Source organism: Gouania willdenowi, chromosome 5 (genome assembly GCF_900634775.1).
Source record: "Gouania willdenowi chromosome 5, fGouWil2.1, whole genome shotgun sequence".
NCBI classification, from domain to species: Eukaryota; Metazoa; Chordata; class Actinopteri; order Blenniiformes; family Gobiesocidae; genus Gouania; species Gouania willdenowi.
The window spans coordinates 23,739,574-23,752,839 of record NC_041048.1 but is presented as its reverse complement, the minus strand read 5'-3'; the positions used below and the strand labels follow the sequence as shown (position 1 = coordinate 23,752,839).

The 13,266-nt window shown below is 34.5% G+C and overlaps 1 protein-coding gene across 1 annotated transcript; it reads left to right on the top strand.

Moving 5' to 3' along the window:
• Positions 1 to 236: 236 nt before the first annotated feature.
• Positions 237 to 10,406, top strand: vamp3 (vesicle-associated membrane protein 3 (cellubrevin)). The gene is made up of 5 exons (XM_028448062.1): positions 237 to 329; positions 6,239 to 6,317; positions 8,419 to 8,577; positions 8,824 to 8,875; positions 9,394 to 10,406. Coding segments are annotated over exons 1-5 (309 nt in total). The 5' UTR covers positions 237 to 327; the 3' UTR covers positions 9,411 to 10,406.
• The last annotated feature ends 2,860 nt before the right edge of the window (positions 10,407 to 13,266 follow it).

Sequence of the window (13,266 nt, the reverse complement as noted above, 5' to 3'; positions counted from 1 at the left end):
CGGGCTTCAAGTTACAATTTACATTAGTTAGTTTATACGACGAATGTGGCTTTTTAAAAATTACATTCCAAAATTTAGATGCACATATTTTTTTTTTTTTTTTTTTGCTTTGGTATTTATTTGGTTGTGTTCAAATGATTTAAGTATTCTGAAACATTTGCATTTTCCTATAATAAAACGTGTCCGCTGTTATGTTCGCCATATTTTCCAAGTTTTATGTTTTTCTATAACATTGAAGGCATCCCAGGAACGACAGCACTAGCTGTTACGGTTGACGCTTAGCATACACACACAGCGAACAATCGATCAAACAACTTCTCTTCCATCATGTAAGTGTGTTATATTTCTACTTTACATGTTTTTTTTTTTTAAAGTGGGCATTCTCCGCTTTCTTGTTACATTGTATTAAAAGGTCACTGAACACAGATCAAACTTTTTTTGCTAGACCGCAACAAGTGCTACAAGCCTACTTTAGCTCCTTTCTCCTGCACTGCTTAACAACAATATTTTCACAGCCCTGTTACATTTTCTAACTTATCAAAATGCTTTTATTACGCTAATACAGTAGTTTTTTCTGTTTCAAAAGTAGTCAGGTTACAGTTAAACCTCGGGTAAGTGCTATGTTTGCAGAGCAATGCAAACTTTAACGCTAACAGCAAGCGCAGCGCTAACTTCATAGCTAACATTTCCTGAGAGTCCGGGTTTGATGTTTAGTTTGTCTCAGTTATAAACCGTCTGTTGTGAGTGTTTCATGGTCCAGGTATTTTAAGAGGTGCAGCATTAAGTGTGTTATATTGCAAATACTTTGAGACAAATTGACACTGTGGTCGGCTGCACTAGCCGAGCTTCTAAATCATTTTGCGTATCTATGCTAGGTTCAGTGGTAAGGTGTGTTCACGAACACTTCGTAAAACTCTAGAGACTACTCTGCAATGTTGTGAATCATACGTAGGCATTGGGCAAAAACACTGAAACATACACAAAGTGTATAAAAAAAAAAAAAGAGATGCACAGAATGACTCCAAGAATACACAAAAAACAACAAAAATAAACAAAGTGACAGAAAAAATACTCAAAATGACTAAAATAATGCACAAAACGACTCCATAAACACACAAAACAACAATGACTTCAGAAACACACGAAAAAAGGCAACAAAATCACACAATAATACTCCAATAATACACCGAACTACAATTTAAAAAAAAAAAAACACACAATATGCTCAGAAACAGAATACAAAAATCAAAAGAAAAATACAAATAGGTGACACACACACCCTTTGTAAATTCATTTTAATGCTCAGATTGGTCATAGCCTTAAACAAAGTGTCTGATGTTCCAGGCCTCAGACAAATCTAACTATTGTTCCGGTGTAGTGTAGAATAAACCTACCGTGAAAGTTTCCTACGGTAGACAGTGGGCATGTGCAATTGGCGAACTGCGCAAGCGCGTCAGTCATTTTGAAAAAAGGTAATAATATTTCCTTTAATTTTTAGAGTTCAGATTAAGGTTAGAATTACGATTTATCATAGTAAGAAAAATTAAAAAAAACATTGTACGTAGAGCGAGAGAGAGAGAGTTACGACAACGGAAGTCCAATGCTTGATCGTCACGTGATTCATGTAAAACTGAATTTGTTTCCGGAAGTTAGTGGCGGGCCATTCGAATCCATTGATTACGAGTGACATAACTGGGATTTTCGGTAATTTGTCATCAGTATCTGCATTGATCGACAATATTTATACAGTACACTGTCATATGAATGTTTATATACAATATATGTTTATGTAGTTTCAGAAATAGTTTTTTTTTTTTTTTTTCCTAACGTAAATACGTATTAATCTAAACATCTTACCTGCTTTTTTGGTTAAGGCCAACATTAATGGTTAAAAAATGTGTTAATATGTATTGTATACAGGATGTATTGCTTTGAATTCTCTTTAATTTTCTTTTAAAAAAAAAAAAGGCGGTCATTAAAAAACACATTCAGACAGGACACATTGAAAACTTATTTATTATGTTCATACATATATACAAATAAACATTAGATTTTACTATGCACTTATGTACCAAGAAAAATGCATTAAAAAAAGTTTAACAAAGTCGGAAACATTAATAACTTGTCATGCAGTTTCCTGTGCTGTATGGGGATGCTCCACTCGTTCTGAAAAAGGAGTGAAAATGTTTGGCTTCCCAACCGAACCAGAGAGGAGAAAGAAATAGTTAGCCAAAGTCAACAGGAGCAATCTAAAAAAATAAATCAGAATTATAACAATTTAAAAAAAAAACCTCTGAGGCGATCATATTCAAACACTTCATTTGCACTTTTCCCACAAATAACACAATTGAAAAGCTTATTGTTTGATTAAAAAAAAAAAAAAAAAAAAGATGATATGTAGTCTATGTGGGTAGATAAAACTGTGTGAAGTAAACGTTGTGTATTTGCTAATGATCCCTTAATTTTCTAAGGAGAATTTTGAATTTTTTTTAGAAAAAAAAATGAAAATAAAAATTTACTAGTTTAGCGGGGGATAATCCACTAACATGCCTTAATGCACACATTAATGGGTTTAGATACGCTGATAATAATAATAATAATGTCTTACCCTTCAAAAGTGCATCTCAAAACCGTCTAATCCGCTCTAGCTCCATTGGCTACAGTAGTAAACTGATCACTTTTAGGAACAATTGTGAGGCTCCATGAGCCGCCATTGCTTTAAAAAAAAAAACGAACTATTGGAGTGAACGGAGTTGTCGCAACTTTCTCTATATACGGCTCTGATTGTACGTATACATGTAAATATTTACTACGCTATTCGTGCGCATGCGCCTGTAGGAGGCTTGATTTCACATATTTAACACTGCAAGTTCCACCTTTTAAAATACATATATACGAAAAAAGAAACATTTTATTGTATTTCCTGGGTTAGATATTTATTTATTTTTTTCATTTTAACATAATTAACATGGCAAATTCCACTTAAAAATACATATACGAAAGAAAAAAAGAAACATTTTAGGGTATTTCCTGGGTTAGAGTTAGGGATAGGGTTATGGTTAAACTAAAACTGATGAAACTATAGCAAGAAGAACGCGGGTCCGGCAGTGACGGAACTACCGGCATTTGGCTTACTGCTCATGCGGATGCATGTGCACAGGAAGTGCCGGAACTATAGTCAGAATTGTCTGAGTTCCGGACCCGGACCTCAGACAAATCTGACCAATGCAACAGCCTATTTTAAATGCTGACATGACTTGATTAGTGTGGCCCTTGGATCAAACAATCACATTTTTGTGGACCCCACTGTGACAAAAGTTTCCAATGTTTGTTAAAAATGTGTGACCGTCAAAGTCTGTCATATTTTTGTGTGTTTTGTTTAAACTGTGCTGGCATAAACTAGCTGCCATTTTTTCTTTTGTCGTATTGAGGGATGTTAAAACGATTCAAAATGATGCAAGACATTTTAAAACAAACACAAAGCAGTCTTTAAAAACATTGTCATAACAAAACAAAATTGCAAATAGTATATTATCACAGATTATACTTGTGGTTAATACATAGAAATGATTGCAAATGTTTGTTTTCTATTTAAATACCATAACCTCATATTGAAGTGGTAATTAAAATGATCTCTACCAATAAATTAGTGTTAATACTTATTTCCCTTTGATGCAATATTATTGTTACACACAGGCTGAGGACTCTGTATAATCATAATCACTACTCTACGTTGACATTTTTTAGAAATCAGAATTTATTTTGGTATTTAAGCCCACACCCTGATATGGATCCTAGTTTCAGCTGCTCTGAGTCATTTTCTCATTTTTTTCAATCATGAATCAAACGCACCCTATTTATCTTAAAGAGAAAGTCCATCGATTTTGAAACATGATTTTATTTTGTTCTGCTGTTTACTCTACCAGCAGTGATTTGCTCCTAACCACCTTCATCACAGTTTGTATACTATTATACTGTGCCTTCCTGCAAGCCCAATAACCATCTAAGTGCCAGGGCACAAATGAAGTATAAAGTGTATTAATTGCAACTAGGGCTGGGCGATTTTGCAAAATTCAAGTTTCGATTTGATTTTTTTTTTTTTTTCGATGCACTTAAGAATGACTGCAGATATATTGTCAAAAGTGCAACTTTATTGCTGTGATTGTCCTCAAGAGTTAAAATGCATAGAACAATCCCACTATAAAAAGTAAATGAGGCTCTGTCGTTCAACAATTTCAAACCAAGTTTAAGCAAAAGTGCAACAGCAACTTCACATAATGAGTTTTTTTTATTTATTATTTATTTTGTTTCCTCACAGAAGTTAAAAACTAATATTTTCTTTAAAAAAGATAAATATTTCTAAAAAAGAAATGGAATTTAAAAAAATTAAAAAAAAAAGTGGAAAAAACGGAATTTGGAAAAAAATAAAATGGATTTTATAGGGCCCTATATGTTCTTTTTCAGGAAATTCTGTCTCCTGACATGTTTCGACTGCCAACTGTCAGTCTTCCTCAGAGGCATCTAGGGATTGCTTTGACGTATCCCTATGAGTTCTTTTATAAGGAAAGCCTCTACTGATCGCTTTCATGTGTCATAAAGAAAGTCGCTGATGTTGGGTCGGTTCCTCAATCATCCCACAGAGTTTTATCCAGATCAGATCCAGATTGGCACATTTCATTGTGATTTTTAGAGAAAATGCAGGTTCCCATACGTATGTATATATTTTATATATTTTTATTTTTATACATTTTTTTCTTTATTAATTTTTTTCGCTCCAGCTCAGCATACCCGAAAAAAATGTTCAAATTACTACACAACTGCAATAACATCATTTTTTTTTTTTGGAAATAAACGTCTTTCGTGAGATGCTAGGATAATTTACTTCCGGTATCTCTATCTATGTTTATCTTTGTTATATAATAAGTCAGAGCAGCAAAGCCTGCTGTGACATTGTTCTTTTGTAGAGGTAACATAGTTCCATCTAGGCAGGTTTGTCATGTACAGGATTGTAAACAATTTGTTTGTTTGCACTGTTAAGATGCATAATTTAGTTTTGTGTAGTAATGGTTTATGTCAAGTTTTTAACAAGAAATTGATGGTATTTGTTGAACTCCATGTGTTAATGCTAAATGTTTATTACATTATGTTACAAGTAATTATTCTTTTTAAACTAATTTGAAGCTTTGACTGAATCATCTGAACTGGATTGATGTTAAGAAGCCACACAGCTTCTTTCTAATGTCAAGTTGTAAATTATAGTTTTTAAAAGTGGGCTAAATAGAATTTGATGCGGTTCTGAATTTGGTTGTGTTTATTTTCCTTACCTGTGATGTTAAATCACGTGTCTTTGACAATGAGCAGAGCAGAGCAGTGCTGTGTGAGGTCAAAAGGTGGCAGTAGATCACCACAGAACAAATACACCAGGATAAATAAAATACACAAGCATCAACCCTGGATAAAACCATCATGACGCTAGATAATTTCCTGCTGGGTTAAAGGGGGATGTCGTGTTAGCACAGCTTGTCATTTACTAGAAATGTGCAGTTTGGAGTAAATTGTTGATATCTTAAAAAGAAGCACCTAAAAGTTGGTTGATTCTGAGTTGTATCTTTTTAAAATGTCAATAAATTCAACCCTTGTTAGAAATGAAATCAGGGTTTGTTTTAGATAGGGCTGGGTGATTTTGCCTTCAAAAAAATCTCATTTCTTAAAGTTTATTTATTTATTTATTTTTTCCAATGCACTTAAAAATGACTGCAGACATCAGATATATTGTCAAAAGTGCAACTTTATTGCTGTGATTGTCCTCGAGTTAAATTACATAGAGCCTCATTTACTGTTTATTTTGGGATTGTTCTGTCATTCAACTATTTGAAGCTCTAACCCAGGTTTAGGCAAAAGTGCAACAGCAACTTCACAGTAGCTTAAATTTCCTGATTAAGAAATCAGATAACTACATATTTTATAACATATAACTTGTGCATATATGTGTTGATTTTATTATGTTTGTATTTGTATATATTTAATGTGTACAACATTACACTCGATACTTTTTTCTTTTTTTTTTTTTTTATTCGTCTTTGTTGAAACCTGTATTACAGCCTAAAATACTTGAGTGACGCCAACATGATCCTAGACTGAACAACCAGAATGAGTGGAATAGATTTTTAGGTTTCTAGAGCATAAAAATACATGTCGGTTATGCCAATATAGTGATGTTTACACTTTGTTCCTTCAGGTCAGGTGTTGGTCCAGAAGGCCAGGGTGCAGCGCCCTCCAACAGGCGCTTGCAGCAGACACAGGCCCAGGTGGATGAGGTAAGATGCTCTACACGTAAATGTTCAGCTTGGAACAACTATGCATATGTGGGTTTGCAATATTACTGTATAGTGCTGGGTTTTTCAATCACTGTGCTGCGGCACACTTGTGTGCCATGAGAGATTATGAGGTGGGCCGTGAGAAGTTATTCAATATCACCTAATTGTTCTAAAAAAACACTAGGGATGTCCCGTTACAACTTTTCTACTTCCGATATGATACCGATATTGCATTCTTACGTATCGGCCGATACTGTAATGTATAAAATGAATTGCAAAAAAAAACAAAAATCGGAAATTTAATCCGATATTTGTTTTTTGGCTGATATCGGACCGATATCCGATATCAATATTGGATATCAGTCCGGTATAGACATTCAATTGTCGAATACTGCAGATATTATGTTGAAGGTTAAAATGTATGTAACCAACTGGTTAATAATAAATGGGTCCGTTTTTCTCATACCTTCTGTTGCTGACTGTTGTTCTGTTTGAGTAACATGACTTGATCAAGCCTTTTCTAACATTCTAAACTACAAAATAAGTAATTATTGTTTTTTTTTTTATTATTTTTAAAAGAAGAAAAAAAATAAAAGTATGTATGGGTTCAATATTGGTATCGGCCGATACGCAAGGCTGCAATATCGTAAATGAAAAAGTTGTATCGGGACATCCCTAAAAAACATTTTTGAAAACGAATTAATTATTGTCTGCAAATATGCCATTGTGCTGCCATAAGCCCCTCCCCCATCCCAAAGCGCACAGAGGTAATATGTATATGTATATATATATATATATGCATAAAATGTATATAGCGCAAATTACAGCAATAGTCATCTCGAAGCTCTATCAAAAAATTAAATTCTTAAGAAAAAAGAAAGAATCAGCTATTTAACAGAATAAAGTTAAGTTGTAGTTCTAATCATATTTAATGTTTTTTTTAAACTTGCTTTTATTTCTCCCAAGACGTGTATCAAATATTCTGAATATGAAAGATGATGAAATAAAAAAAAAAATGTTTGGTTTGTATTCAAGACACTTTGATAAGAGTGGCTGCATATTGTTCATTGCACTTTATATTTGAAAAATAAATATGAAATATTATAATAGATTTTGTTGTTGTTCATTTGATTCCTATTAAAATCACTTATAAGAATTAAACAATAAAAACGCAAGTTTAAAAAAACACTTATAATGACTGCAGATTATTATTTACACTTTTTTTTTTTAGAAAGAAATTTGAAAGATCATAAAAACGTTTTTCTTTCTGTTTATTTGATTCCTATTTTTTTTTTTACATTTTTTCAAATAAAAGATAAGATGTACCTTGGCTCAAAAAAGGTTGAAAAACTCTACGTATCGTGTTTAAAAAAAGGTTCAAACGAATTAAAATTGTTTAAAATTAGTGACTTTTCTGTAAGTATGTAAAATCTTCCTTGTAATAAGAAGCATTCACCCTTTAACAACCCTTCTCTGTCTCTGTCGCTCTCCTGTTTTTGCCTTTGTCACCGTAGCTCACTTAATGTTGCCTTACAGACACTTACATAACCTTTGGCAACTGTCACGTCATCGATTTTCCACAAATTGGAAATACTTGCTCTCAAAATGTTCCTCTACAATCACATGTCAGCTAATGTAGCATTTAGCTTTGGTTTCTGTTCGATGAATTTCTCCTTCAGGTTTTCACGAGTTCTGATCAGAACTGTGTCAGTGTGGCCACTTTGGATTAAAAACACCTGCCAAGTCTTTGTCTTAATCCTCACGGCTTGTTATCCCCTCGCTTTCCTTCCTGTAAGCTCCTCCCATACAGAACTTTAAACATAGCATGTCACACAATGTGTCCAATTGGTGTTCAGTGGATTATGTAATGGTCGTCTCCCTTGTTATGTAAGACACTGCCTACACACTCTGCTCCACCCTGTCGCTCTGGAAGGAGGGGCCATCGTGGAGTTTTTAGTTCAGTGGAACATGTTGGTTCTGCATTTTTTTGGATACGGTCTGCACAAGCAGTCAATATAACACAATGTTTGTCTCTGTATATGTGTGTAAAATAAACAGAATAAAAAAAAAAAAACCCACTTTGTTTGCATTTGTTGATTAGGTGGTGGATATTATGCGTGTTAATGTGGACAAAGTGCTTGACCGGGACCAGAAGCTGTCTGAACTGGATGACCGGGCTGACGCACTGCAGGCTGGAGCCTCCCAGTTTGAGACCAGTGCAGCCAAACTGAAAAGAAAGTACTGGTGGAAGAATTGCAAGGTACCAAAATATAAGAAAAGACATGAGAGCCACATTATAAATAATGACCATTTATTCATTACAGCTTTAGCACACACAGGATTAATAGTTTAACTGCACACCACACACTTATATCTAGATGTTGTTTTCAAACCGTATTGGATTTTTAGTGCAAAAGAAATAATTGAAACATTGAAATGACGATAGTTGCATAGATTTCTTGCTGTTTTTATTTGATACTGAAATGTCTCCTTTCGCTTTTTTCAGATGTGGGCAATCCTGATAGCTGTCATAGCCATCATTGTTCTCATCATTATAAGTAAGTATCAAGCCCTTAGTCAGCCTTACAAGTTTATATAATATGGTGTTGTGATTTTTTTCTCTCAAAATGATCTAAAGCAGGGCTAATCATTACTGGTATGTAGTCATGGCTGACCAGTGGAAAGCAGTTATCAGGGGTTTTACTGTGGGGCAGGTTTAATTAGCAATGAAAAAGGCTGTTCCAAAGTTGATTTTGAATTTGAAAAGTGTCCTGATCTGACAGATCTCTGGGAGTCAAGAACAAATAGTGATTGAAATGAAATGGGAGTCAAGAATAAGTAGTGAAATGTGTGATTCTTATTTAAAATACAAAAAAAAAAAACCCAAACAATTACTATTAAGTCAGAAGTCGAAATCATGATTTTACTAAAAAACTATATTTTAAGGGCTAAGGAATATATAAGTAGTCATTTCTGCTTTTCTTCTTATTTAATTTTGCATTGCTAAATTAATTTCTGTTTTCCAAGTTTGTTACATTTTAAGGGTTTTTGAAAATGTTCCCTTCTTTCTTCACAGTTTGGGCTTGCTCATAAAGGAACAACGATGAGAGGAGTTAAAGAAAAACAGTGAAGAATAAAAGTGGAGATAAAAACCTAATCCTTGTGTCAAAGGAAGAACCTACTGGTTATTAAGCCCCTCCCCTCTTTGTCTTACTTCCTTGTCCTGGATTGACATGCTTGCGCACGTGTGTGTGTTTGCATACTTTTATGTGCTTGAGTAAACATGTTATTTTACCCTAAATGTGTAATACACAAACTGTCAGATAGATACACTTGTACTGTTTTGGGGAGCACATGTACCAAAGACAAATATTCATACAAATTAGAAGATAAATGTACCATAAAGCCCAGTAAAAGTAAATATGAATCGTGCCAAAACACACGCGCACACACACACACACACACACACACACACACACACACACACCAGTCTGAAGACAAGTGGTGAACAGATTTTGTGTTAACTCTCCACTTATAATCCCATTTGATATTTAATTGATGGCCATGTTAACCAGTGCCACACTGAGAAGTGCCTTTCAGGTTATCCTGTTCCATATGGGACTCAACTGGGGGAAAAATGCTTATCCTTGGAGAGATGCTACCTTTTTCTTCTGTGACATAAGTGCTTTGACGTCTCACCACGTCTAATATTGTATCTTCTGCATGTTGGTGTTTTTCCAATATTTGGTTGGTGAATAGTAGAATCTAATGTCATTTAAAGTCATCATAATTGAGCTGTGTATTGGTGGGGAAAAAACAAAGTTGAGCCACTCAATCTTGTGTGTGTGAGGCTTTTGTTAAGAAAGGTGCCTAAAAAAATCCATTTAAATCAGCCAAAATCTGTTTCATACATAGGAGATTTACACCAATGGAGAAAAGCCAAAATACAGCTTTTAAAAACTTTAGATACAGCCTTAAAAATGTTAAATACAGCCATTTAAAGATACATCTTTTAACAACTGCCACAGGTGAGAACATGGTGTCCTCAAAGTGCTTTGTGTAAATAAAAGGTTCACTGCTTGCATCGTTCAGGTTACTTTCCCTTTGTTATGTGTTCAGTTCCACAATATTTCTCATACATTCAGTTTTATCAGCTTATTGCTTTTTATGTATTTAAAAAAAACAATCTAATTTAAGAGATGATTACATTTAGGAAGTTTGTAGGGATTCAGCCTCGTGTGATATCTTTGTCTGGCTATGAGATGATATGAAACAAACACTCCAACACTGGATTTGAGCTTTCTCTTTTTCCATAGAATTTCACTATATGTCTTTGTGAACTAATATTATATTAATCAGTTGGTTTTAGGACTCTGACTAGCCTTTTTTTTTGAGGTTCTGATTTGTGTGCCTAATGTGGATTTAGAAGTGAATGCAAATGTTTGTGTAGACACTTTTTTACACATAAAAACAGACTGTAGCACAAGTAGAATTTTTTTAAGGCACAAAAATGCTTTTGACGCTGCAGCTTTTCATATCTGAAGTATAAAATTTTTTATTTTTTTTTACTCTTTGGGGTTCACACAGACACTACAAACCTGGTGAACTAAAAGCCTTACTGGTGTCAACAGACTGGAAATGTTTGTGGAAATGAGTGCAATTCTACTCTGGCCCTAAATCATTTTGTGCTTTAAATAAACAGATATAACCTTTGTGACCTCAGCCTGTTTTTTGAAGACCAAAATGAGATTTAAGCTCAACACAAATACTAGCACTGAACAACAAAACTGCAGCAAACAACTGAATTAATCCATTAGACTTTTAAAGACATCTGGACTAAGTTGACATATTTAGTCCCCAAACATTATTCAGAGTTTTCCAAACTCAAGCTTTGGTAAAGGCAGCCCGTTCATTTTGCCCTTTATTTTCATTGTATTCGCAAAAAGTGAAACTTCTGCATCGTTCTACCATTCAGGATTAGTCACTTTATGGAGAAGTCTGTTTGGTAATATGCATATTAATAAAAAAAACTTAATGATTTAATGAGTCCATCAGTACTAAAAACCATCTCAAAAGATTAAAAAATATATATATTTTCAGTTTTTAGGCGATTTCACAAAAGGTAATTTTGAATCTGTAATGTGACTGCATGCATTGCATCTCTTCTCCTTGTCAATCCCAAAGGGGTGTGGCTTTTTGTTCCTGAATTTATCTAAAGCTCTTAAAAAAAGTACAATCCACGTTTGTTTGAGTGTCTTCCTGAGAAATAAGTTTTAATGGATTCTATTGGAGTCGGTGTTTGAGAAAAAAAAAACTGTCCTGCCTTATTTGCAGTAATTTTATAAAGATTGAAAACATTGTATAAAATACTGTTTTTTTTTATTTTTTTTAAACACCAAACTATTGTTAGATATTTGTAACAGAGTATAAAACAAATCACTACTATTTTTAACCCTTGTTATCTTTGTGCATATTAAAGAGTAACTAAACCTGTGGGCATGGCTAACATGCAACAGGTTATGCTACGCTAACTACCAACTCAATACTCACTATAGCTATACCCACAATTGTCTCTAACCTACCCACAGACTGCAGAGTTCATTGTGTTAGTTTTTATAGGAGGGGCGGGGCTAACAGTGGTGGCTCATAAACGTATGATGCCACCCAAACGTCACAAACCACCATTCTCAGCCAATAGCAAAATGAATTGTTGTAGCTGGGTTTTAACCCACGGAGGGCAATCACTCTTACATTTTTACAACAAAATATGCCAGCTCTTAAATAAACAAGACAACTTCATACCTAAATACATTTGTTTTCAACAGTTATCAGGGACAGCCTTTAATTTCTGCATAAAAGCTTGGTTTGTTTTTATTTTTCAACCCGTTCGATATTCTCTTAGCCCTAGGTCCTTAAAGTGAGGTATGGGTACCCCTAGGGGTATGCAAATTGTCATAGGTGGTACATGAATAGAAATTTTAAAAAAAAACAGCATAACAACATTAGAAACTAGAATATAAATAGACCAGCAGTCAGGAGCCTCCATGCATTGCCACAAATTACACATGCAGAGCATCATCATGCAGCCTCAGACAGAGAAAGAATCTCGTTAAAAAAGCATCATCCAAACATTCCATTGTTCTGTTCATCCTCTCAACCTCGCCCTTGTTGTATAGTGAGTTGTATTTCACAGCTTCGGACTGATGAATATGTTGTATTGCTGAAATATATTCAATTACCAAATGTTTGGTGGATTTCTTTTTCCCCCAAAAAAAGATTGTTTCTCATGAAAATGGCAGTAATCTGATTAATGAAACAAAGCAAACAAGGGATAATTCAGAATAAGATGTTTAGTTATTACAGATTATATTAGTATGTTTTATTATATATCATTTATCAACAGGATAGGTACAATTCAGAGACAAATTTCATTGTAGGGTTACATTGCATTATTATGTTTTTTTTTTTAAAAGTATGCATGAGTAGGGGGTACATGGATTAAGGTTAAAGGTCTGAAGGGGTACGGGAGAAGTTTGGCAACCACTGCCTTAATCAATCTGGGACCCTGACTGTGGCTTTAGAAGGGATCAAATAAATGGGGTATTTGTATAATGGCCTGTGTGTGTGTGTTTTTTTTTTAATCTATTCTGGCGGCACGTCTTTCATGTAAATAATCAAACACATCATCTAATTAAAAACGTCCCAAAAGCCCATATTGTGTAGACCGAGCCGGGGTTTTCATTGAGGAGCAGTGCTACTGAGCGGTCGTGCGCTGCGTGAGCCCCGGGCTTGTTGTTGCCCTGTTACGTAACGTGGAGATCCACGTGTACCGACTGACGCCCGACAGACCTCAGTGCTGGCCCCGCCCACTCACTAGAGAGCTAGCCAACCACAGGAGAGATGTAAATATAGCTCGTCCTATCAGCAGGGAGTGGGCGTGCCAGTGACA

What these genes read in the sequence shown, in the direction of transcription:
- vamp3 (XM_028448062.1), top strand. An exon ending in CACAGGCCCAGGTGGATGAG is followed by an intron (nt 6,318 to 8,418) that starts GTAAGATGCTCT and finishes TTTGTTGATTAG; the next exon opens with GTGGTGGATATTATGCGTGT. An exon ending in ACTGGTGGAAGAATTGCAAG is followed by an intron (nt 8,578 to 8,823) that starts GTACCAAAATAT and finishes CGCTTTTTTCAG; the next exon opens with ATGTGGGCAATCCTGATAGC.